The sequence below is a fragment of the Malaclemys terrapin genome, chromosome 1 (assembly GCF_027887155.1).
Source record: "Malaclemys terrapin pileata isolate rMalTer1 chromosome 1, rMalTer1.hap1, whole genome shotgun sequence".
Lineage (NCBI taxonomy): Eukaryota > Metazoa > Chordata > Testudines > Emydidae > Malaclemys > Malaclemys terrapin.
The window spans coordinates 315,875,067-315,901,054 of NC_071505.1; the positions used below are offsets into that span (position 1 = coordinate 315,875,067).

Here is a 25,988-nt window from a genome sequence, read left to right on the forward strand (position 1 = left end):
AACCCGTCTCAAAATCCGGCACTCCTTAATATTCCCCCTTCCTCCCCCCACGCATTCTCCACCACATGTTAGACCCGGAGTAGAGCTCTCCCTACGGAATGGGGAGCAGGCAGATACCGGACACAGTGTTGGTATATAATAATCTAAATGCTCTTTATTGATTACAAAACAAACCTTACTCACTCCACATTCATACCCCAAACATATTATACCAGAGTCCACAGGTCAGAATGGTCCTGATGGCCAATCAAGATTCCTTCTGATTATAAGATCATAAGATGTGGGGAGCTGGCAAAAACCACATCTGTATCCACACGGGCTCTGGATCAATAAACGACTCCGACTTGCTGAAATCATAGGCAACCATTTATAGTCCATTCCGTCACATTATCGGTTATTTGCCTTTGTTTACTAGACCTTCTACTCACAATTCCAAAGAGACAATCCTGGGCGGGCTGCCATGATTCAAGGCATGCTATTTCCTCCAATTCTTATATAATTTTTATCAGTCCAGCTGGTGGTGTTTACTTTTCTGCTGATTCTCCATATTTTTCTCAGAACATAACTAGATTGTTTTTGCACAAATAGTTCTAATAGTTATTGACCTTAAGTTCTTGCTTCGGTTCCCAACTTGCAATGCATGTTTTCATGTCAAGTATGCATCATTCATACCAGGCCTCAATTACCTATAACATATTACTTGGATATATCAATATACATTGTGATGCATATATATAATTCTTCTTTGAGTAAGTGTAAATCCCTCTGTAGGTAAACACATGACTCACGTGCATGAGCCCAGAGTCTTTGCATTAGCAGTGTCTGTCGAGACTGCACATGTAACCTCTGCCTCCTCCCTCCATCAGCTCTCTCTTAACCAGGCAGCAAGATGGAACCCAGCGGTGTCCAATCTGTACCTTCTCAGTGTTCACTAATTCTTCTACTAGTTCATCTGATTACCAGATAATCTTCTACCCTTCTGGTAGAAAATCTTTCTATCTACCTAAATTGTCAGTTTAAAAAAATCAAAAAGGAAGAAGACCCCCATGTATAGATTGCCCTGTAAAATTGTACTAAGCCCCGCCGCTCCTGTAGTGGTTTGAGACCACTAACTGATGGTCATAGCAGGTGTTTATTCTGCTTGGGTGAAAGCTAAACTCTGGAGCAGTGGACAGTATGCAATTCCTTTTCCACCAGGATGCACAAGTCACGGGATGCTTAAGCTTCACTTTCTGGAGTAATCAATTGAGGTCACTTCGGATCCCGAAGAAGTGAGTACCATGTCCAATCAGGTATCAAAGAAGTGAACATCCATGAATGCCCCCTCTAGCAGGCATGCAATGCCAAAAGCCAGCACTGATAAACTCTTAACATCAAGAAAAGAACTGGTATTGAGAACCCTGGCACCAATGTATGAGGCACTACCATTTTCAACATGGTAGAAAGGCTGTTCCAGGTGTAAGGGGACTGTTGTCGCCTTATTAAAACTCAGTGGGGGTGTTTTGGTTGGCTAGCTCCCAGTACCAAAAGAAAGGGGAAGGGTCAATGGGAAATCAGGCCCTGAGACTAACAATCCCCAGGAACAATGGGGAGAGGCCAATGCTCCAGGTCAGCCTGATTGACAGGGTGGGCAGGCTAATCAGGGAGTCAGGAGGCCAGAGGGGTCCCGTTAGGGTGACCAGATCACCACACTAAAATATATTGGGACACATTGGGGTGCCATCAACCACGCCCACAGTCCACCCCCACTCCTCCCAGGCTCCTCCCCCACTCTGCCCCAGGTCCCGTCCCTTCCCCGCTTGGCCCCCCCTCACCGCGCCCTTTCTCATCCCCTGGCCTGCCGTTGGCTTGCTGCGTCCCTCCTCAGTCCCCCACCCACTGCTCTCCTTCCCGCCCATTCGCTTGCCCCTTCACCCCCGGCCTGCCCGCCACTCACCCCTATGGCGCCATCTTCCCCTCTGCCGGGTGGGTGCTTGCCCACCCCCCGCCTCTTCCTGCCCCTGCAGTGCCCTCGCCCCGCCACCATTCCACCGCCTTCCCCCAAGTCCCTGCCCCTGCCCTGCCTGGACCACCAGCACTGGATGGAGAGGAGTGCCAGCTGTCCTTATGAAGAATCTCTTCCACTTGGAGGAATAAGTCTTTCTCAAATCCTGCATCTTGGCAGGGGGTTAGACTAGATGACTCTTGTGGTCCCTTCTGACCGTATGGTTGTATGATTTTGTTTTTGACTCCTGCATGCTGCAAGTGCCTTCCCACCAGCTGGCAAGTATTCTTCACTCCTATTGGGTTTTATCCAGGTTTTCCTTCTCTCTGATTCCCGAGGAACTAACATATCCTCACAGTATTAACTTGAACTCTGAATAACAAAGTTAATTTTTGCTTCAAAACATTTAAGACATGCTTACTGCATTGTAACTGTCACACCTCAAGCTAACTTACATCTTGCTTCTTTTCATCTGTGATTTGTCCATTTATATTAGACATATGATGATCAGGAAAACTTGACAGGGTGATTGATCTCTTCCTCTTACATACGTTCTTGGAAATTAATGTTGGTGTATCTTATAAAGCATGACTGCTAAATTTATGCACTCAGAATAGCTTACAGGGTAAATCCAGAGAAATGTCTGAGTTTTATAGAGTTATTTCAGCTTTACACTGGTATAATTCAGAGCAGAATTTGATACATCTTTTTTTTTCATTTAAGTAACCCTAATAGCATGCAGTGTCTACAGCTATTTTTATTTTCTTCTTTTCAGGAAGAACACAGTTTAAAGTGGGAGTTAAAGCACTTTCCCCCAAAGAAGTCATCCGGATCCACATCCCTAACCTTATGGATAGGAATGATGGGTCATTTCTTATACAGTATCGGATGTATGGGAGTGTCAATGAAGGGTTAAAGATTGAGGTACTTTATGGTAATGAACACGTAGCTCAGTCTCCTTATATTTTGAAAGGTAAGTTTTCAGTTTACCATTTTATGGTGACAGCTACAGAAATGTTATGGACTAAACTTTGGCTAGTAGGAAATGGTAACAAACTGGAGGTACCAATGCTTTTTCTGGTTTAAGCAGCCCCTTACACAGCCTTCCTCTTACACAGATTAAAGGAGCAGAAATAATCTACATATAGATCATTGCCAAGTTATGGGACATAAATATTTAAGCATGTAGACCATGGTCCCTGAACTTCAGGTCCTGCCTCAGAACATGCCTCCCTAGCTCTTGTTGCAGGGTGACCTTCAGGTTTTGTGGAGTGCCACAGCAGAGACAAAACTTCTTCATCTGTGGTCTAGCTGTGAGTGCTATATTTGTCTAAAGGAAACCTCACCTAGTAAAGCAAGGAAATCCATGTTGTTCCCAGCAATTCATAATTTGTTCAGTCCATCTTACTGTAAGATGGACTGAACAAATATTCTTACCTTTGATTTCTAAAGCATGGTCCTTTCTAGACATTAAAATCTTATAACCAGCCCCATGTTCTCTCCTTTTTTCTTCCTACAGGCCCAGTTAAGATCAATGCTGGTCCCTACACTCTAAGTTCCACTTAAAAGGGGAAAATAATGCAAACTGTTTTCAAATTTCTGGTCTGCTTCTTTGGTCGTCTCCTCTCTTCTCACAGTTGATTGGTTGCCGACCAAGGGAAAAGGATGAACACTGAAAACAAAACTACTTCTTCAGCATCATTTCCCACTCTTTCCTTCTCCTGATCAAAGGGGTGTGTGTGTGTGTGTGTGTGTGTGTGTGTGTGTGTGTGTGTATAGCATCCTATGTACACACTATTATAAAACACTTCAAAACTGAAGCAAAAATGGGTTTAAGATGAGATTTAAAGAAAGGCAGTAAATTGGAGGATGAGTTTCAGATAGTTTGGAACAGCAAAAATGAAAGCAAATTTCCTCCCTGTTTCCACTACTGCTCGCCTGGAGAGGACAGAACCGTAGCCAGAGTAGGTGCAGATGGGGTAATAGATTGATACAACAGTAAAAAATGTTGATGCAAGACTATGAAAAGTTTTGAAAAATTGGAGTACTGTGGATGTCAAGTGAAGTTGACAGTAGATAAGTGTGATGTGGTCCAACTGCAGCAAGACAGTAGCCTGGCTACTGGTGCTGGAGCATACTTACATAGTCACTAGTGTGACAGAGTACAGTACTTGTTTTTAGCTAGAAGTTCATGGAATAAAGTTTACTTAAATGCTTAGTCCTTATTATAGTGTATAAATCCACACTGATCCAAAAGGACAGACTACATGATTAATTATACATAAAAGAAAGCACCTCACACTAAATGTAAAGACTGTGGCACCATAAAGTTCTAAATAAAGGTTAAAATACTGATAAATTAAGCTGTACAGCTGAATAATAATATTGATGGATGCTTTAAATAGGCATTCTGGCTCACTGGCAGATAGCATGACATTGGTACACAACTTTGTTTTTTCAGTAGAGATGATTGAAAAATGGTAAATATTTTCCATGACAAATTTTTTATTTTTTTTCATCAAAAACCCAGACAATTTAGAAAGAGGAAATTTTCCAAGAAAATATTTGTTGGTAAAGATGGTCTTTTTATTCTAAAAAACAAACAAACAAAAAAAAGACTTCCACCAGCTCTAGTTTTAGATTTTTGTATCCATCAGGAGTCTTGGGCATTGTAAGATGAGACTGTCACAGAAGTCATACATTCTCATTGCTTTGTGTTCTGCAGGGCCTGTTTATCATGAGTATTGTGAGTGTCCAGAAGAAGATTCTCAGACCTGGCAGAATATTCTCTCTTGTCCATCCCAGGAGCCTCAAGTTACTAAGGACTTCACTTCTTTTCCCACCATCAACCTTCAGCGGATGCTTCATGAAGTCCCAACAAGGTTTGGGCAAACGAGAGGTGCTATTGTTCATTACACTGTTCTCAATAATCACATCTACCGTCGTTCCTTAGGGAAGTACACAGACTTCAAAATGTTCTCAGATGAAATGTTGCTCTCATTGGCAAGAAAGGTACCCGCTATATAAGACTTTTGGATCACACAGATTTGTTACCATTTGGATATTATATTCATACTTTTATTTTCATACAAACCTTAAACGACTGCTGCATATTTAATTATTAAACTAAAATTTTATTTTTATTTCTGCATCTGCATGATATCATCTGTTTAGGAAGCCTGAAGTCATTGAAGTCAGTAGGAAAACTGCAGGCACTACGATTCTACAGGCTTTCCTGAATTGGAACTCCAATTGCACAGATGGCTTGCAGGGTTGAGGCTGTAGTCAGTGTCTTTATCTCAAATAATGCTGATCATTGACTGATTGTGAGAGACAAGATAGGTGAGAGAAAATCTTTTATTGGACCAACTTCTGTTGGTGGAAGGGACAAGCTTTTGAGCTTCACAGAGCTGTTCTTCAGGTCTGGGGAAGGTAACTAGAGTGTCAGAGCTAAATACAAGTTAGGACAGATTGTTAAGCATAGGGGTTTCACATATGCTATAGGAGGCCACTTAAAATGAAGTGGACATTTACAGAGCCGGTTTTAGGGCGATTCAGCTGATTCCCCAGAATTGGGCCCCGCAACGTCCCGAAGGAGCTGCCCCCGAACTCTCGCCGCTGTCAACGGCGGCAGCTCAATCACTGCCGCGGAGGAAGGTCCCTCCGCTGAAGTGCCGCCAAAGGCACCAGCAGCCAATTGAGCTGCCGCTGAAGTCCCGGCACTGTCGTCGTCAGCAGCTCAATCGTTGCCGTTGTCTTTGGCAGGACTTCAGCGGCAGCTCCTTCGAATTGGGCCCCGCGGTGCCTAAAGCCGGCCCTGGACATTTAAGGGGTATCCAGCAGTTGGGTAAATAATGAGCCCATTACAACAATTTGTAACACGCTTTACTGTCTGATACCCCTTAATTGCCCACCTCATTTTAAGTAGTCTCCTACAGTATTCTCCCTTCCACCATCAGAAATTGGTGGAATAAAAGATACTTCCTCTCCTACCTTGTCTCTCTCATATCCAGAGACCAGCATGGCTACAACAACACTGAAAATGATTGATTCTATGACACAAGAAAACTGATGACGGTACTTTACTTTTAAAGCATGAGTAGTTGAAGCATAAACCTTTCTGTAATTGTCCTGTATTGGATATTTTTCTAGGTTCGTCTCCCTGATGTAGAGTTTTATCTTAATGTTGGAGATTGGCCAATGGAACATCGAACAGCTAATGATACGCCTGGCCCTATACCTATCATTTCATGGTGTGGCTCTGTGGATTCAAGAGACCCAGTCCTTCCAACATATGATATAACCCATTCAACACTTGAAACCCTACGTGGTGTTACAAATGACCTCCTTTCTATTCAAGGAAACACAGGTAAATTAGAATTCATAGACTTTACAAATCAATTCATAACCCCATCAAAGGTGAAGTAACAGAATATATGTAAAGAGAGATATTGGGCAAAATTTTCAAAGCAGGATAACTTATATAAATATCTAAATAAGAGTGGCCTGATTTTCAGAAGTGCTGAACACACTGAAATCAATGGGAGCTGAAAATGCTCATATTTAGTGCCTAACTATGGATTTCAAAGTCTGACGTTAGGCACTCAGGCTTGAAAATTTGGCCTTTAATTCAGACTTTAGTTACACCCATGCAACACCATTGACTTTTAAATTAACAGTCTCCCATTTGGGTTCTGGAAGCAATACTTTGTGTTAAAAAGAATCTCTTCCTCCTACAGGTATAAAAGTTCACAAAGCAGACCATAAAAATCCTTTTGAAGTGATTTATGCTCTGTCATGTTAGTATGCCAAATACAATTATTACATTTTGCACTGGAATGTTTTTAAGAAAATAAGCACCCGTAAAGTGTAGTTACTGTGGTTTCTTGACAGATGTAAATATCATGATTATAACTCCCTTCATCCAGTAAAGTGCTTTAGAATGCTTTAACCAAATATTAGTCCAATTCCTGAGAGGGGATTTGGGCTGTTGTTGTAATTGTTTAAATTAAACTGTGAAAATGAATGCATAACCTCTTGCAAGGCAGCCTTCACTACACTGAAAAATGGAAAAATATTGTGTGTGTATAAAGAAAACCTCAAGGGCCAGGCTTTTTTTCCCCCTATTTGTTTGTTTGAACATTAGAAAAATTCTCTTGTTCCTGGGAGCCTCTATGGCCGCTTAGGGAATTAAGAATATGACGTGATGAGCACCAAAAAAATGAAACCTGACCAAGGAAGTGATGTTTATTTAGACAGTTTAAAGCTCCCTCTCCTTCACCAAATATTTACTTAATTCAAATACCTGATAAACAGTTTGGACACAAGGTCTCTGTTAACGACTCAGTATACCTGTTCCTTCAATTAAGGATAGAATAAGCGGCTCCCATCCACTTCTCTGGGTCCTCCACAGAGACTACCAGCACAAACAGGAAAGGCAAGATTTGACATTTTGGATATTTCTAAAAGTATAACAACAAGCAGAATGAAAATCTTACAGGATTTCTCTGTATATTGTAAAGATACAAAAAAGGATGCAACACCTTTTTTTCCCCCCTCTGTAGGTCACCTTTAAGTGACCCCTCAAAGGTCTGGCAAAATTGGCTGCTTAACAGAGGTTACTAAAGTTGGAGTGGAATTATGTGTTGGGATATCATAGGATATCAGGGTTAGAAGGGACCTCGGGAGGTCATCTAGTCCAACCCCCTGCTCAAAGCAGGACCAATCCCCAGACAGAATTTTGCCCCAGATCTCTAAATGGCCCCCTCAAGGATTGAACTCACAACCCTGGGTTTAGCAGACCAATGCTCAAACCACTGAGCTATCCCTCGCCCCTGTTTGGGTGGACTTTTAAGATTGAAGGTCTCTTGCTCAGACAAATATTTTTAATTAATTAAATAAGACAATTTTCTTAGAGACAATATAGGTGAGGTAATATCTTTTATAGGACCAACTTCTGTTGGTGGAACGGACAAGCGTTCAAGCTTCACAGAGCTCTTTTTGTTTCTTAAAAGAAAAAAAGACTTAAATTTTACATTTTAAGAATTTTTTTCCATGCTAAAACTTCAGGGCAGGGCAAATATTTACCAGTTAGGTTTAAATGTTTCTTTAACTAACAAGTTCATAATAGAAGTTATGTTGATACCTGTTTTACCATACATGGGAGCGTGACCCTGATATCATAACAAATTTATATTGAATGTATGAGCATGTGTAACTTAAAGATTTCAAGGCTGTCTCCCCCCCCCATCTCATTCATTATCTGTAGGCCCTTTCTGGCACAACAAAACAGAGCGAGCTTTCTTTAGAGGTCGAGACAGCCGAGAAGAACGTCTTCAATTGGTGCAGCTATCTAAGGAGAATCCAGAACTACTAGATGCTGGAATAACAGGATTTTTCTTCTTCCAAGACAAGGAGAAAGAGCTGGGAAAGGCTCAGCTCATGGGATTCTTTGACTTCTTTAAGGTTTGTCACATTATATTGCAGACATAGGCTTACTTTGCAGTTAAATGGTTACTAACTGAAGAGAGGCAGCTTTCCTTTTTAACTTTGCTGATTGCATTTCAGTGTTTGAAACAGCGATGCTGCCCTGGGCATATGCGGCCATACAAAATAGATATTTTACCCATAAGTAAAAACATTGTGTAAAACATCCTTTAAAAAAAACATACTGTGCTATCCATTGTGGTCTCTTTGACTTTAGTGGGCTTTGGCTCAGGCCTTGTACTCAGATTTCTGACCCCCTGTACTGTGTACATTTCTTATTTAACATGCAAACAGTGGGCATGTTTTATATAGATGTAGGTGCACTGTGTATTTCAAAACCAGTTCTTGTAGCAGCGCGTCAGAAAAGTATATTGAATGTTGCTGATTTATTTGAACCTGCAACTCCTTCAATTGCTATGTCAGCAGCAGGGGAGGGGGAGGATGTGAAGTGTCCTCTTTAACTTTGCTCATGCGTAGACATCTGCAGTCAGAGTTTCCTGGCAGCTGGATTTAGCCATAATGTTATTTCTTCTTCATATTCTTCAAATGTGATTCACAAAACAGGCAGGCATGGTTGGCTTCAGTGTTCTGTTTCTGTCCTCTGAAACTGCTTGGGTTATGTTGTGCCACTCATTGGGGATGGTATGAAGTCACACCACCTCAAGGGGAAGGCTTGTGAGTGAGGAGATGGAGAGGAGAGCATTTGGGGACTGATTCAACTCAGAGTCTCTAATAATATATTAAAAATATTATCATTTGCAATTATTTTAAACCTTATATTTGCCTTACAAAATTTTAATTTTGATTTAGTGGCTTTAATAGAATGTAATGAATCTGCTGATCCTTATGGGAAAGTGAACAGCGATCCTGTAAACAAAGTTGCAGGAGAGTTATCAATCTCTGGAAATAAAGGGGGCATAGCCTCAGCTGGTATAAATTGTCACAGCTGCATTGACTTCAGTAGCTATTATATTTTATGCCAACTGAGGTTCTGCCCCATGGATTATATCAAAAATGCTAAAAACAGCCCTCTCCAAAGTGAACACCATATATTACTTTTAGTGCAATGTTTACTACTACTCTGTTTACTTTTAATTGAGGATAAATTTGGTCCTCTTGAAATGAGAGATTATCATGAGAGATATAGACTAGAACTAAATTACAGCTATCCTTGTCCCAGCCCTCTTCTTAACAGAATGCCCATCATGGTGTCCATGTGAATTGTGTCGTGGTTTTGTGATGTGAACTGAGGACAACCAGGGGTTAAGTTCTTCATAATAAACTGCATAATATTTGGAATTCATGTATATAAAACATGGAGCTGATATGGATGACCTGAAAAGCTTTGGTGGGCACCTAGATGAAAGCATTTGATTTTCTTACCCCTACTGTCAGTTGTTTTGGGTTTTTTTACTGGGCTTTCACTTCACAAATATTGAACCATATCCATCTTGCTTTATTTATTGACTTCTGTGGCACTATTAGGGTGAGCAGTATTTGGTTCGTTTTTAATTGACCCTGAGGTCAGCCCGGTGGAATAGGTAAGTGAGGACACTGAGGCATAGAGGCTAAATGATTTGCCTAAAATCTTGTAAGGAATCTGTGTCAGATCCATGATTAGAATCCAAAGGTTCTTAATTACCAGTCTTGGGCCTAAACCACAAGATGGTGCCTTTCTCTAGATATTTATTATTTCCAGGATGTTTTGAGACTGTGCATATATCTAACACTAAATAGGCTGAAAGATGAGATATTTTGATTCAAAATATTTTTTCTCCTTTTTTGCTTCTTTGTTTTCACTTTACAGTACAAATATCAAGTGAATGTAGATGGGACAGTAGCAGCGTACAGATTCCCATACCTCATGTTGGGTGACAGTCTAGTACTGAAACAAACCTCTCAATACTATGAGCACTTCTACAGTGAATTAAAACCATGGAAACATTATGTTCCAATTAAAAGAAGCCTTGATGACTTGCTCGAAAAAATAAAATGGGCTAAGGTAAGTGTTGTTACCAACAAAGTTAAAAGGGATACATTGACATAAACAAGCGCATTCCTAGTGGTCCTTTTCCTTTTGTATTGCTAAATCTGTGTTCTGCATCAACTCTGCACTGAGATATTCAGATAAAGGGTGTATATATTGCTATTATTATTCATTTAATTAAATGAAAGTAAGGCCCCAATTCAGGTAAATATCCACATTCAGGAAATCACTTAAGTACAGCCTTAACTTTAGGCATGTGCTTAAATGTTTTGCTATAGAACAACTTTAAATACATTTTCAGATCTTTAAAGATTGCTTTCAAACCTTGGATTAATTTTTTTTTCAAATGCTGTGATCACAGAGTAGAAATTATTAATGCAGATATCCTGTTCAGATGTACCAAAATAATACCTTCCTGTAACATAGAATGAGAGAGACGGGCTATTTATAAATATGTGGTGATGTAGAATATAGCTGAAACTAGCAGTGTGAGAAACACAAGAAATGTTTTAGTTCTGAGTACTGTAGTTGTTCACAAAGGACCAGATGAAGGGCATTACAAGCTTTGAAATGAAGCTCTAAAACTCTTGAATACAAGTACATGAATAAAAATGCTTAGTACACTACCCACATCACCAAAACACATTCCACGTGTGTAATCAAGGATGGTTCAGTTGAAAAGCTTCACAAAGAACAAAGCTGGAAACAGAAACACTTAATTACATGCTGTAGGAAAAGACAAAAACTACAGTTCTGTATTCTGTGTAACCAAATCTGTGTGAGAGACATCAAACCTGCTTATGAACTGGGCTGTGACTTGGACAATACAGTAGAGCGGTAACTGACTGATTTTTCCAAATATATACAATTGGCCACCAATACTCTTACCAGCAGCCCTAAAGATATCAATGTCTTTGTGACCATGCAAGCATACTGATAAATTCTAAAAACCTGGAACTAAATAATGTGTTCTTGCACTATATCAGTAATTGTACATTGGATAGCATTCCAGTTATTACTACAGATCTGAACAGCCCTCTTAATGAGAGTTATCATGCTGGAATTTAATTGATTCACTGATTGCTCTATTATTCACTGCTGTTTCTTTCCAATTTCTCAGGTAAATGATGAAAAAGCTAGGAAGATTGCTAAAGAAGGACAGTTAGTTGCAAGAGAATTACTGCAGCCTCACAGGCTTTACTGCTATTATTACAAAGTGTTCCAGGTTAGTACAGTGTGTCATTTGGTTACGTTTTCGCTTAGCTGCTACTAGTTCTAGCCCTACAGTTTTCTATTCTTAAGACGTTGTTCATGATAGGTTGTAAGGGATCATCCAAGAACTCTGGCAGAATGTACCTTATTATTATTGGGATGCAAGCTGAGCTACCAGCAATCCTACTGTGAAAGGGCTCTCATGATTTCCCACCCCATCTGCTTTGTATTCTGTGTTTTGTAGTGCTTTATTTCTGATTAAGACAGGTGATCTTCTGTTGGCCTTTGACCCTTTGGCTAGTGTTCCTCCTTTTGCTAGCTCCAACTTCATCCTCTGAACCAATGTCCCAACATGGCATTGATTCTTTGGGAGGCCCTGGTTCTGGTTACTGGAAAAGGAAGCCTTGGCAATATGGCAGCTGTGCTGCCACGTAGCAGGGCAGGCCAAAGACTCAAGTCGGTTGCAAATGGCACTAGTCTCACACTGATTCTGGGGGATCCAGGGAATTTGTGGGCTGTCCCCGTGGCCTGTTTCTTGGTGGTGAGCAAATCATACTCAACAATGTAACAATTGCGGAGAAAACTGAGAACCCCACAGGGATCCTCCCTTTTAGCTTCCTTCTATGGATTTGCACATGGAAATGGAAGGTTGGGCCCATTATTAATTGAATTACAGAGATATTGTGAAAGAAGGAGTAACAGGAGTTGGTCACAGCCTGAGGAGCAGGGGAGAGCAGAAGAAGGAGTGTTGTCCACAGAAATGGGGTTAGCAGAGGGGACTTGGGAAGCATCTAAGATGACAACTAGCCATCCAAGAGGGTATGTGAAAGAGATGCAGGATTGAACAAAAGGGTATAGATCCAACCAGTTTGTGCATGGTGCAGTTTACATGACTTTCACTTCAAGAAGCAGAATTCTAATTTGACTCCGAAACCCTCTACTCTCTATGGGTATTGAATTGCTTTGCTGTTCTGCTATACAGAATCAGATTTCCTATGAATGCTCAGTTAATGACCTCACTTTTTGGACTGTTTAGTGTGCAAAAATATGACCGATCATTTGCATGTGTTTTATATTAAGCGGTTTCATACTGTTGATGACAGTATTAAAGCTGACATTTAATAGGACATAAGACAAAACATTAAAGGAAGTTCCAGATCCAGTTTAGTTTATTAGTAGGTGTTTCAATGAAAACCTAGTAAACAGACTGTAACTGATGTAGGAAGCAGTGTTTAAAGCAAGGCTTGAGAATGGAAGGGGAGGAGAATTCTGTTACATGAATTACATGCTATTGTGTCAGCTCCCTTAAATGTCACTTGCATATTTCAGAAATATGCCAAGCACCAAGCCAGCCAACCTGAAATAAGAGATGGAATGGAACTTGTACCTCAGCCTGATGACAGCACCTCCGTCTGCAATTGCCATAGGAAAAAGCCTTTAAGGGAAGATCTATAACTGTACCAAATGAAGAAAACCACTCTGGTTTCACTAAGGATGCAAAAATATACATGGGATTTAAGCTGTGAAATCTAGGACATACTTGTGCACTGGGGAACATTCTTGGTTAAGCGCTCTTATTGTATTTGCACACCTTTATTCACTCTGCCTATGATATACGAGTTCGTGCAAGTTCTTTTACAGGAGCATTTCTCACACAACAGAACAGTATTAGATTTCTCTATTAAGTCATCTACTGATTTCTATTTTCTACTGAAAATAACTTTTTAAAACCAGAAATTATTCTACCACAGTATTAAGCTGAATACTATATATACAGCAGATTTGTAACCGTAGACACAATGTGGATCATTTTAGGTTTGCAAGTTCCAAATCTGGTATTACCATCTGATGTTTATTTGATGGTCCATGTCAGATAAATCTTGTGATCTCCATTCAGATCCTAGTGAAAAGTTGTCCAAATCAAGAGTCAGATTGGGGGTAAAAAATGGTGGTGATATTCTTCCAACCTCCACATGTGACCAAAATGAGATACCTTCACCCCTACTGTAGATTGTATAGATATTGAAAATATGATCCTACTATGGTCAGGACACTTGCCTGAAACTCAAGAGACCTGGGTTCAGTTCCCTGATCTGCTACAGAGCCTATGCCGGTATAGCTACTTCGTGTAGACGTAGTGTAAATCGGGTCCTGAGGCCTACCATGTATTAGAGGTGAACCCTTTCCCACAAAACAACCTGCCCCTGCTGAGTCAAGCACCTAAAATGCTAAATAAATGCTTAGTACAACCCCCATTTAGTCTAAGTATTTGTGGAAGGTGTCAAAACAACTGGGTAAGTGGTGTGTGAGTGTGAAAATGACTCATGAGGAATGTGGTGTATTACCGTAATTTAGATATGAGGGGTTTTTTGGCTGTTGAGGGAGGGGACAGGAGCTCAGATAAATGTAGCTGTTCTGAATGTGTGAGAAGGTATTTCAAGGGTGGCTCTTGTTTGACTGTAAAATATTTATTATTCATTTTTCTGATACAGGCACATGGAAAAAATGCAAACATGGCATTGACATTTGTATCTGCTATACAGAACCAAGAAAATGGAGGGGAAAATATATAAAATAAACAAACCAGTTCATTTAGCGCTGATGTTGCATGGTTTCTTCAGAACACAAAACTCACAACTTCTGTATTAGAACAATAATGATTATCAAGCATGGAACATCTGGACTCTAGATGCTCTCCTTGTAATCATTCGTTACATTTCCTTAGATGAAACATCTGGCACTACCAGTCACTTTACAGGGTTTAGTTCTACACTGGAATAAATAGTTTGAGTTTTATTTGGCATGGAAATAAGTCCTAGAAACCAAACAGAACCACAAATATAGTTCAGTATGCTAAACAAATTTGGCTCCAGAAAATACATGTGGCATTCATTTGCTGTCATAAAGCTTCCTACATCCAGTTCAGAAACAGGGTTACACTGCTGAACCAGATACCTGAAATCAGGTTTCTGCTCCTTCTTTCTTCTCCATGTGCAGCACATTTCTTGTCCGTCTTTCATGGTAACATATCACTCTCTACATTACTGTACTATGCTGACATGACCTGACTAGTATGCCCTTTACCAGACAGAATCAAGATTTGCAGAGTTTAGCATGTTTATGTGGCATTGTCAATCTACTTTTCATCTGCATTGATCAGTATTTTTAAAAAATACATTACTGTGCTAATCAAGGGAAATTAAGCCATGAATTGTCATACCAGATGGATGAAACAACAATTTTGTTCATGTTTCAGAACAGAGATCCAAAAAATGAAAGGTCTTCATAACAACACTATGCTTGGGGGGAAATTTCTCTGAATGTCTGTGTAGGAAAAGATTCCAGAGTGGTAGCCATGTTAGTCTGTATCAGCAAAAAGAACAAGGAGTATTTGTGGCACCTTAGAGACTAACAAATTTATTTGAGCGTAAGCTTTCATGAGCTAAAACCCACTTCATCGGATGCATGCAGTGGAAGATACAGTAGGAAAATGTATATACACAGAGAACATGAAAAAATGGGTGTTGCCATACCAACTGTAACGAGGGTGATTAATCAGCCACACTTTCAGAGGCTCGTTCACCTGCACATCTACCAATGTGATATATGCCATCATGTGCCAGCAATGCCCTTCTGCCATGTACATTGGCCAAACCGGACAGTCTCTACGCAAAAGAATAAATGGACACAAATCAGACATCAAGAATTATAACATTCAAAAACCAATTGGAGAACACTTCAACCTCACTGGTCACTCAATTACAGATCTCAAAGTCACAAACAAACAAAAAAACTTCAAAAACAGACTCCAATGAAAAACTGCAGAATTGGAATTAATTTGCAAACTAGACACCATTAAATTAGGCTTTAAGACTGGGAGTGGATGGGTCATTACACAAAAGAAAACTGTTTTCCCATGCTAATTTTTCCCCCCTCTGCTACTCTCACCTTCTTGTCAACGGTTGGAAATGGACCATCCTGATTATCACTACAAAAGTTTTTTTTCTTGTGCTGATAATAGCTCACCTTAATCACCCTCGTTACAGTTGGTATGGCAACACCTATTTTTCATGTTCTCTGTGTATATATATTTTCCTACTGTATTTTCCACTGCATGCATCCAATGAAGTGGGTTTTAGCCCCTAAAAGCTTATGCTCAAATAAATTTGTTAGTCTCTACGGTGCCACAAGGACTCCTCATTATTTCTACCTTGAATTGTCCCTTAGACTATGTGCTAACTACTTATGCTAAACAATCTGCACTGCATTTATTTGAGATGCTTGGAGTACCTTTCCCAGACCAGAAGAAGAGCTCTGTGTGGCTCAAAAGCTTGTCTCTCTGACCAACAGAAGTTGGTCCAATAAAAGATATTACATCACCCACCTTGTCTCTCTATACAGGAGCAGGTATAAATACATGAAAGGATGGGGGTTGCTTTACCAAGTGTGAGATCAGTCTAATGAGATAAATCAATTAACAGCAGGATACCAAGGGAGGAAAAATAACTTTTGAAGCGGTAAGAGAGTGGCCCGTTACAGACAGTTGACAAGGTATGAGTAACAGTAGAGAGAAATTAGTACTGGGGAAATTAAGTTTAGGTTTTGTAATGACCCAAGCACTCCCAGTCTTTATTCAGGCCTAATTTGATGGTATCCAGTTTGCAAATTAATTCCAGTTCTGCAGCTTCTCGTTGGAGTCTATTTTTGAAGTTTTTTTTATTGAAGAATTGCCACTTTTAGATCTGTTATTGAGTGACCAGAGAGATTGAAGTGTTCTCCTACTGGTTTTTGAATGTTATGATTCCTGATGTCAGATTTGTTTCCATTTATTCTTTTGCATAGAGACTGTCTGGTTTGGCCAATGTATGTGGCAGAGAGGCATTGCTGGCACATGATGGCATATATCACATTGGTAGATGTGCAGGTGAGCGAGCCCCGGATGGTGTGGCTGATGTGGATACGTCCTATGATGGTGTCCCTTGAATAGATATGTGTACAGAGTTGGCACTGGCGTTTGTAGCAGGGTTTGGTTCCTGGGTTGCTGTTTTTGTTGTGTGGTGTGTAGTTGCTGGTGAGTATTTGCTTCAGGTTGGAGGGCTGTCTGTAGGTGAGGACTGGCTTGTCTCCAAGGTCTGAGAGAGTGAGAGACCATCCTTCAGGATAGGTTGTAAATCCTTGATGATGCACTGGAGAGGTTTTAGTTGGGGGCTGTAGGTGATGGCTAGTGGCGTTCTGTTACTTTCTTTGTTGGGTCTGTCTTGTAGTAGGTGACTTCTCGGTACCCATCTGGCTCTGTCAATCTGTTTCTTCACTTCACCAGGTGGGTATTGCAGTTTTAAGAATGCTTGATAGAGATTCTGTAAGTGTTTCTCTGTTTGAGGGATCGGCGCAAATGCAGTTGTATCTTAGAGCTTGGCTGTAGACAATGGATTGTGTGATGTGGTCTGGATGAAAGCTGGAGGCATGTAGGTAAGTATAGCGGTCAGTAAGTTTCCGGTATAGAGTGGTATTTATGTGACCATCGCTTATTAGCACTGTAGTGTTTAGAAAGGCCTCCTTCCCATGGGTCCAGATGATGAAGATGTCATCAATGTAGCACAAATAGAATAGGGGTGTAAGGGGACGAGAGCTGAGGAAGTGTTGTTCTAAGTCAGCCATAAAAATGTTAGCATACTGAGGGGCCATGCGGGTACCCATAGCAGTCCCGCTGACTTGAAGGTATAAATTGTCCCCAAATCTGAAATAGTTGTGGGTGAGGACAAAGTCACAAAATTCAGCCACCAGGTTTGCCGTGATGGTATCGGGAATGCTATTCCTGATGGCTTATAGTCCATCTTTGTGTGGAATGTTGGTGTAGAGGGCTTCTACATCCATAGTGGCTAGGATGGTGTTTTCTGGAAGATCACCAAAGGATTTTAGTTTTTTCAGGAAGATAGGTGTCTCGAAGATAGCTGGGAGTGCTGGTAGGGTAGGGCCTGAGGAGAGAGTCTACATAGCCAGATAATCCTGCTGTCAGGGTGCCAATGCCTGAGATGATGGGGCATCCAGGTTTCCCAGATTTATGGATTTTGGGTAGCAGGTAGAATACCACTGGTCGGGACTCTAGGGATGTGTCAGTGTAGATTTGTTCCTGTACTTCTTTTGGGAGTTTCTTAAGAAGATGCTGTAGTTTCTTTTGGTAATCCTCAGTGGGGTCAGAGGGTAATGGCCTGTAGAATGTGATGTCAGAGAGTTGTCTAGCAGCCTCTTGTTCATATTCCGACCTATTCATGATGACTACAGCACCTCCTTTGTCAGCCTTTTTTATTATGATGTCAGAGTTTTTTCTGAGGCTGTGGATGGCGTGTTCTGCATGGGTGAGGTTATTTGGCAAGTGATGCTGCTTTTCCACAATTTCAGCTCGTGCACATCGACGGAAGCACTCTATGTAGAAGTCCAGTCTGTTGTTTTGACCTTCAGGAGAAGTCCACACAGAATCCTTCTTTTTGTAGTGTTGGTAGGTAGAGTGGCCCATTAACACCTCTGCAGTCATAGGACAAAAAGAGGGGGTTAGTGATTTACAGATTGTTGTAATACACTATAAATCCAGTGTTGCTGTTCAGTCCATGGTTTTTAGAGTCTAGCCAAGTTACGAATTTAAGCTCCCAGGCCCATCTTTTGGAAGTGTTATGCAGGTTTCCTTTGAAGATGAGGTCTGAGCGGTCAGCTATAGAGTGATCACTTTGTGAAAAGTGTTCACAGGTGGTAAGGTGTTTTGGTCTTTTATCATTTTCCTATGTCAGTTAATTTGAGAGCATAGTGATTATCTGTAGGACCCTACTAAATTCACAGTCCATTTTGGCCAATTTCATGGACATAGGATTTTAAAAATAGTAAATTTCATGATTTCAGCTATTCAAATCTGAAATTTCAGTGTTGTAATTGTAGGGGTCCTGAGCCAAAAAAGAGTTGTCACGGTGGGGGGGTCGCAAGGTTATTGTAGGGGAGGGTTGTGGTACTGATACCCTTACTTCTCTGTTGCTGCTCGTGACAGCGCTGCCTTCAGAGCTGGGCAGCTAGAAAGTGACAGCTGCTGGCTGGGATCCCAGCTCGGAAGGCAGAGCCACCGCCAGCAGCAGTGCAGAAGTAAGGATGGCCTGGTATGGTATTGCCACCCTTCTGCACTGCTGCCTGCAGAGCTGGGCCCTCAGTCAGCAGCTGCCACTCTGCAGCCACCCAGCTCTGAAGGCAGCAGCACAGAAGTAAGGATGGCATGGTATGGTATTGCCACCTTTCTTCTTCTGCACTGCTGCTGGTGGAGTGCTGCCTTCAAAGCTGGGTGCCCAGCCAACAGCTGCCGCTCTCCATCTTCTCAGCTCTGAAGGCAGCGCAGAAGTAAAGGTAGCAATACCGTAACCCTCCCTAAAATAACCTTGCAACCCCCCTGCAACTCCCTTTTGGGTCAGGACCCCCAATTTGAGAACCACTGGTCTGTCCCAGGAAATCTGTATAGTATAGGGTAAAAGTACACAAAAGACCAAATTTCACGGGAGGAGACCAGATTTCACGGTCCGTGATGCATTTTTCATGGCCATGAATTTGGTAGGGCTCTAATTATCTGGTTTCACCCACATAGTTATTCTTGATGCATTTAGTGCACTGTATGAAGTATACCACATATTGTGATAGGCATGTGTGGGACCCATAGATCGTGAAAGTTGTATAGTGTGTGTGTGGGGGGGGGTGTTGATCATTATAGCAGTGAAGATGTGTCTGCAGGTTTTACATCTGTTGTTCTGGTAGGGTCTGGTGCCGCTTTGAGTTGATATGTTCTGGTCTGTGGGGAGCTTCTGATGATGAGCTTGGGGGGTTGGTTGAGGGCCAGAAGTGGGGGTCAGGAAATATTTCTTTAAGGATCAGGACCCGATAGAGCAGGGCTGGGCAAACATTTTGGCCCGAGGGCCACAGCGGGGAATAGAAATTGTATGGCGGACCATGAATGCTCACAAAATTGGGGTTGGGGTGCAGGAGGGGGTGAGGGGTCTGGAGTGGGGCTGGGAAGGAGGAGTTTGGGGTGTAGGATGGTGCTCTGGGCTGGCACCAAGGGGTTCGGAGTACCGGAGGGGGATCAGGGCTGGGGCAGGGGTGCGGGAAGGGGTGCAGGTTCCGGCTGGGAGTGTGGGCTCTGGGGTGGGGATGGGGATGAGAGGTTTGGGATGCAGGAGGGTGCTCCGGGCTGGGATCAAGGGGTTGGGGCATGGGGAGAGGCTCAGGGGTGCCCTGGCTGCAGCACTGGAGCGGGGCCAAGCCGCGTGGTGTGGCCCCCGACCCTGTGCCCCGGCCGGAGCCCCAGAGCTGGGCCAAGCCGCATGGTGCGGCCCCTGACTCAGCTCATTTATCAGAGCTTACGAAGAAATTATAAAGAAAAGGAGCATTACATAAACAAACTGTTTGTCTACACTTAAAATGTTACAGTGGCACAGCTGCGCCACTATAGTGCTTCAGTGACACTACCAAGGCTGATGGGAAGTGTTCTCCCATCAGTGTAGGCAATCCACCTCCCCGAGAGACAGTAACTAGGCTGATGGAAGAATTTTGTTTGTTGGCCCTGAGCTGTCTACATGGAGACATAGGTTGGTTTAATTATGCTGCTCAGGGGTGTGGCTTTTTCACATCCTTGATCTACGTAGTGAAACCAACCTAATTTTCTTGTATAGACCAGGCCTTAGGTTATCATCAGCTCACTTATGTAGGCAGCATGTACAAAGATGTTCTGTGGTGAAGTGAAAGGTTTTATTTAGCTGAATGTTTTTTAAAAAGTCATGAACAAGAAAGAATCTTTTGTCTGGGATTATATCAAATATTGTTGAATGTGTGTGATTTTTAAGACCTGGACCCTCCCTCAAATAGTATTTGGGTATGAATGTGTAGCTGTTGATTACTGCACAAGGAAAGAAAGTATTATATGTATAGTAATACTTTAAAGAGAAAAGGCACGAATTATATGCGCTGCTTAAAAAGAAATAAGGAAAAAGTGGTTCTTTGTGAGTAAGATGTCATTTACTATTGCAAGAAGAACCAACATCAGTAACAGAACACATAGTTATAGTTAAAATAATCCATGTGCAGGAAAGTTGCAGATGGAGCTTCAAAAATGAAGAGGTAATCTTTGTCTTGCCTTTATGGGCCTGATTTTCCTTTCACTTACACTAGTTATCTCCAGTGACTTTGATAGAGTTACCCCTGATTAAAGATATAGGAAAGGAAATTCAAGCCCTGTATGCTTAAAAGTAAACAGTTCCCCATTTTTTGGTTTAGATTCTGCCTTCAGTTATACTGATTGTACATTGCACTGCCATCACTGGAGTTGCTCAAGCGTAATTCAAGGTAAAATGTCTCTTAGGGCCCGATTTTCAGTGACAGATCATTGACATCAATGAATTACTCCTGATTTACACCAATGTGAAAGAAGAATTAGTCCTTTGTCCTTTTTGCTTTCCTGCTAACCCAGTCCTCACTTTTCTAAGGAAGTGTAGTGGAACCAACAATGAACACCTTCTTTAAAATGTATTGATTCTCTGGGTATTTGTTCATGTTGAGTTTATATGAAAGTTTCCGGGTCAGTCTCAATGATGATTCTAACACATATTTTTCCTTGGCTGGAAAAATGTAATAGGTCAGATTTTGCGTTGACCTGCACCCCATGCAACTCCACTGATTACTAGGCCTTCATACATATACTCTTTCCCTTTGTGGGTATCAGATCTTGGGACATCCACAAGGTTAAGGAGCTTATTAGTATTCATTTATATTATAATAGTGTCTAGAAACCCCAAATGAGATTGGGTCCCTGTAGTGCTAGGTGCTGCATAAACACACAAGTGTTTGTGTTGTGTAAACCTGAAGGGTTTACAATCTAAATAGACAACAGACTAAGGATGGGAAGGGAAATGGGCATAGAGAAGTAAAGTAACTTGGCCAAAGTCACACATCAAGTCACTAGCAGAGTCAGAAATAGAACACAGGTCTCCTGACTGTTAGGTTTGTACCCTATCCAGTGGCCCACGCTGCCTATTCTGCAGGAGATGACCTGGGGCAACTCTGTTCCCCAAAAAAGACTAGAAGGAATCCCACAAGTTGAAACTTGTTTCTTGGCTGCTATATGGGTTTCTCCAAATATGGATGCATTTCACCCTTGTCAAAAGGTTGCATATGCTTTTGTCTGCTTAAATATCCTGAGTATTTAGCATAAAAATAATTTTAGACATCAGATTGACTTGCTAGTGCATAGTCCAATTTTCAGAGCTCCCATCAATTTCTTATGAAGTGAACTCTTGAAAAGGTAATGTTGCTGACTAGGGAAATTGAGAAACTTTTTATGCACAATGCCTCAAATTTCTAGAATTTCAAATATAATTTGGCACCAGTTCTAGATACTTTTTTACTTTCAAGCTCAGAAACACAGCATACTTTAATTCAATTTTAAAAAAAAATCTGCTGGCAGTGAAATATCTCACCTCTAGGATTTTTTGGAAAAGCTTTTGATACAGTTCAAATGTCAAAGTTTGAAATTGCAAAGTAGCAATATAGTGTAATATAGTAAGTTAAAACTTATCACAAACTTTGTTAGATGGTAAAAATTAGCAAAAAGTGGAACTGCTACCAGCTCCTGTTCAAATAAATGGAAGGAGAAGGTGGAATAATTCACTTGGATAGGTGGGATCACTGTAACAAACAAACAAATGTAAAAGATCATTAAGTTTGGGACATAAACGGGCAAAAGAAAAATAATTATATATGTAGTATTGGTGATATTAACTCATTGAGTTGTGAAGATATTTTAATGTAGGCTTTTAAAAGATTGCAAAAACTGTGGTAGCAATGTACTGTATTTGTGCAATGCACAGAGAACATAAATAGAAATCAGATACAATCTCATACTGAGGTATTTTGGACTAACTGTTTGGGTTGTTTGGAGTAAAACTGGAGTGGAAGATGGCAGCTTTCACGCAGTCCACTTTGTTAAGTGAGAATTCATGACGAATGCCATCAACTTGGCGACCGAACATCGCTCAGTGATTTCCCAGTCATCAGAGCAGCAACTCAACAAATCCTAAAATTCCTGCACTGCACCAGCAATACAAAAGAAGAAGAGTTAAACTGAATTTACACTAACAGGCTGTGATTCCACAAGTGCTTAAGCATATGCTTAGTTTTATTTACATGTGAGAATCCTATAGGATTTAAACTAGTAAAGTGCTGAGAATGCTTATTGTGATCTAGCAAAGCAAGTAAGCATGTGCTTAATTTTAAGTAGACATTGGGGCTACTCATGTACTTCAAATTTAAGAATGTGCTTAAGTTGTAGAGTAGGGATAGAGTGCTCAGTGTAACCCACTGGTCAGTGTGCATGATGCATCCTTCTTAACATATGTGTGATCCACAGAAAATATATCAGGTACAGCCCCCAGTAAAACACCTACCTCTGTGACTCACTGTGGAGACTGGTGTTTTTAGCTCCAGAGGTGCTAGATTCAATCCCCAGTGACAGCCACAATGGCTACTATCAAATCAGCATCTTGGAGGATCAAGACCATAGTTCCTCTGAACAGAAACCAAAGCTGCTATTGTTCCTATGAAAAGAAAGTCAAATATAGTTGCTTTGAGTGAGGTTTGACCTATACTTAAAAGATTACCATCATAGCTATGTTGGTTAGGAATATAAAAAAAAAATCATACTCCTAACCAACATGTATATGCCAGCAAAAGCTCTACTGCAGATACAGTTATACAGGCAAAAAAGTCCTTTTGCTGGTATAGCTTATTTTGTTTGGGGTATAAACCAACATACCCCTTTTATTGTAGACAAGGCATGAGATATGCTTCACCAGCATGGCAAAATTACATCAATATCCCCATTCTATTTTACACTAAGAAGCAACTGCTACACACTGCTCACGACTAGTGAACGGTTACATAAGGCCATTTCACATTTGTGAAGTTTAAGTGATCAATTCCAACACATGCATCAACTACTTTAATTCTTATTTCCTTCTACAAACTTTTCCTCTTTGTTCAGTCAAGCCTCACTTGAGTCTTTGACGCACACCTGGAGGAGTCCAGTCTCACCACCCAGGAGCTGCCTGTAATTGAAACGAGAAAGTAGGTGAAACTCCAAGATACCTGCCACATGTAATGGGTAATTATTTTTTGGTTCTGTATAAAAACAGATATTTAATCCAGATAAAGATCAGTTAGATATGACTTCACTGTGCTTTATAAATATTGTGTAATGCTTAAATACAAATAACAGAGATTGAAGATGTAGATTAATCCTGAGCATTTATTTTGGAATGATTTCCAAATTACTTCAGCTTGTTTGCAAGAACAGAAGTACCTTTGGGGCAAAATGCTATTTCAGACTATGAAAATCCTCCCAGGGATCAAGAAGAGCATATTCATGCTAACAGAGATACTATTACTAACACTGTACATGGTACTGAAGAACTCACTAGAATTCATTGTGACTATAGCAACTACTACTGCTTAAATGCTCTTTTGCAAGGCAATTCATTTCAGTAGTCATGTTTCCATTCCAGTCATAGAAACAGTTACTGGCAAAATGAACACTTATATCAGGGTCAGCTGTATAGCCCAGTGACTCTGTAATGGGGCAGGTACCTTTCAACTATAGGTTGCCAGTTTGAATTGAGTCCAAGTCTGTAGTGACTGGAAGTTGTTACCTCAGAATGACAGTTCATTGACCTAAGAGAAATGAGTTGTTGGTAGAAAGCAGCTGATTACCATAGGCAGCATCACCAAAGAGGTGGAAGGAGCAAATGGGCATGGTGACTGAAATATATTATCCCCTCTTCATTTCAGGATTGTGAGGTTTTATGGGGTAGTTAGCTTTGCTGCTGCCCCTACAATGTGCACAATACATACCTACGGAAAAATTTAGTCACCACAATAGTCACATTCACAAAATTTAAAAAAATATATATGTTCATACATTTGATACTGTTCTCGGACAAGTGAGATCCATTCATTTTCAAGTGATTTTCTAATGATACTCTACTGTACCTGTTCTAACTTCTTTGTATTCTGTTTTGTTGAAATATTTATTTTTTAAAATATAATTTAATTTTTAAGTCTGGTTTATGTTACGTGATAGGCATGTACATTATATATGCAACATGGACAACACTTCTATAGTTCATAATCCATAGCAGAGTAGGAGACAAGGTATTAAACATGTATTGTCAAAGTAATACAAAAGGGTATCTCATTGGGGTAGGTTTTATTTTACATTATAGTTCAATTTATAATTACTTACACTGTCTCAGATCTCAGTTTAGCAAGGAATTTAAGCACATGCTTAATTCAGACATGTAAGCAGTCCCAATGAAGTCAATGGAACTAGTCACATGCTTAAAGTTAGATATGTGCTTAAACTCCTTGCTGAACTAGCATCCAAAGCAGAAAAGAGTTTTCCTGCTAACCTGTTTTGAGATGCAATTGGTAAAATGTATGGGGGTTGTTGCTATATTTTGTAGTTCATGAAACATATCTGACATTTGTTAAATATTGAGGAAAAATAAGACTTCATATAATACTGTAACAAAAACATAAATAGAAAAAATTGTCTGATGTTATAAGAGGCCACTCTACATATTTCTAGATATTACTCAGAAAATACATTAAACTTTCGGAATGACTTCTTTAGTCTTTTTATAATCATGTAGTGTAGGGCCCAAGGACTGAGCACTCACATATCTCATTTACTCCAATTGGAGTTGTGGTTGCCCAGCACCTCTAGGACCAGGCCCTTTGTATGTACATATCTATGCACAGTAAACAGATCTTACTCTCTACATCAAAAATTTTCTTCTGGTAGGTACTGAAGATCATTCCAAAACCTCTCAAGCAGATCAGATACATTACTAAATGTTTGCTGTATTTTTCATTAATGTAAGTTACACCCTGCTTTGATGATATGTTCCAATGTGTAATAGTTGTCAAACTGGTTCTGTAAAGTAGGTCACCATGTGTAGTTGTCCCGAGTGTCTGCTGGAATATCTTATTACATGCCCTGTAACTGGAATCAATTTTGACACAAACCCACAGGACACCTGGTCCTATTAGAGTCAGTGGCAAGACTCCCTTTGACTTCCATGGGACCAGGATTTGGACCAATGTGTTCATGTTTGAGATAAAACAAAACAACTCCAGAAGGGCTAGGTGGGCTAATGAATGAGTTCAGCTGGTGAAAAACTGAGTTAAAATACTACCATTGGTTACTGACAAGTGAAAAGTCAGTTTGAAGGCTCTTACTGGGCC

At 40.6% G+C, this 25,988-nt stretch overlaps 1 protein-coding gene across 3 annotated transcripts in view; it reads left to right on the plus strand.

The window, feature by feature from the left end:
* Positions 1–14,271, plus strand: part of POGLUT3 (protein O-glucosyltransferase 3) — a 68,834-nt gene extending 54,563 nt beyond the window's left edge. For 2 of the 3 annotated variants that reach the window (XM_054015518.1, XM_054015516.1), the window contains 7 exons: positions 2,760–2,957; positions 4,710–4,996; positions 6,137–6,353; positions 8,253–8,449; positions 10,278–10,472; positions 11,578–11,682; positions 12,999–14,271. In XM_054015518.1, coding sequence (XP_053871493.1) covers positions 2,760–2,957; positions 4,710–4,996; positions 6,137–6,353; positions 8,253–8,449; positions 10,278–10,472; positions 11,578–11,682; positions 12,999–13,124 — 1,325 coding nt within the window. In that variant the 3' untranslated portion in view covers positions 13,125–14,271. Of the gene's footprint in view, positions 1–1,197; positions 1,272–2,759; positions 2,958–4,709; positions 4,997–6,136; positions 6,354–8,252; positions 8,450–10,277; positions 10,473–11,577; positions 11,683–12,998 lie in introns of all 3 variants that reach the window. The other variant, XM_054015517.1, reaches the window with a different exon arrangement.
* Positions 14,272–25,988: the final 11,717 nt, after the last annotated feature.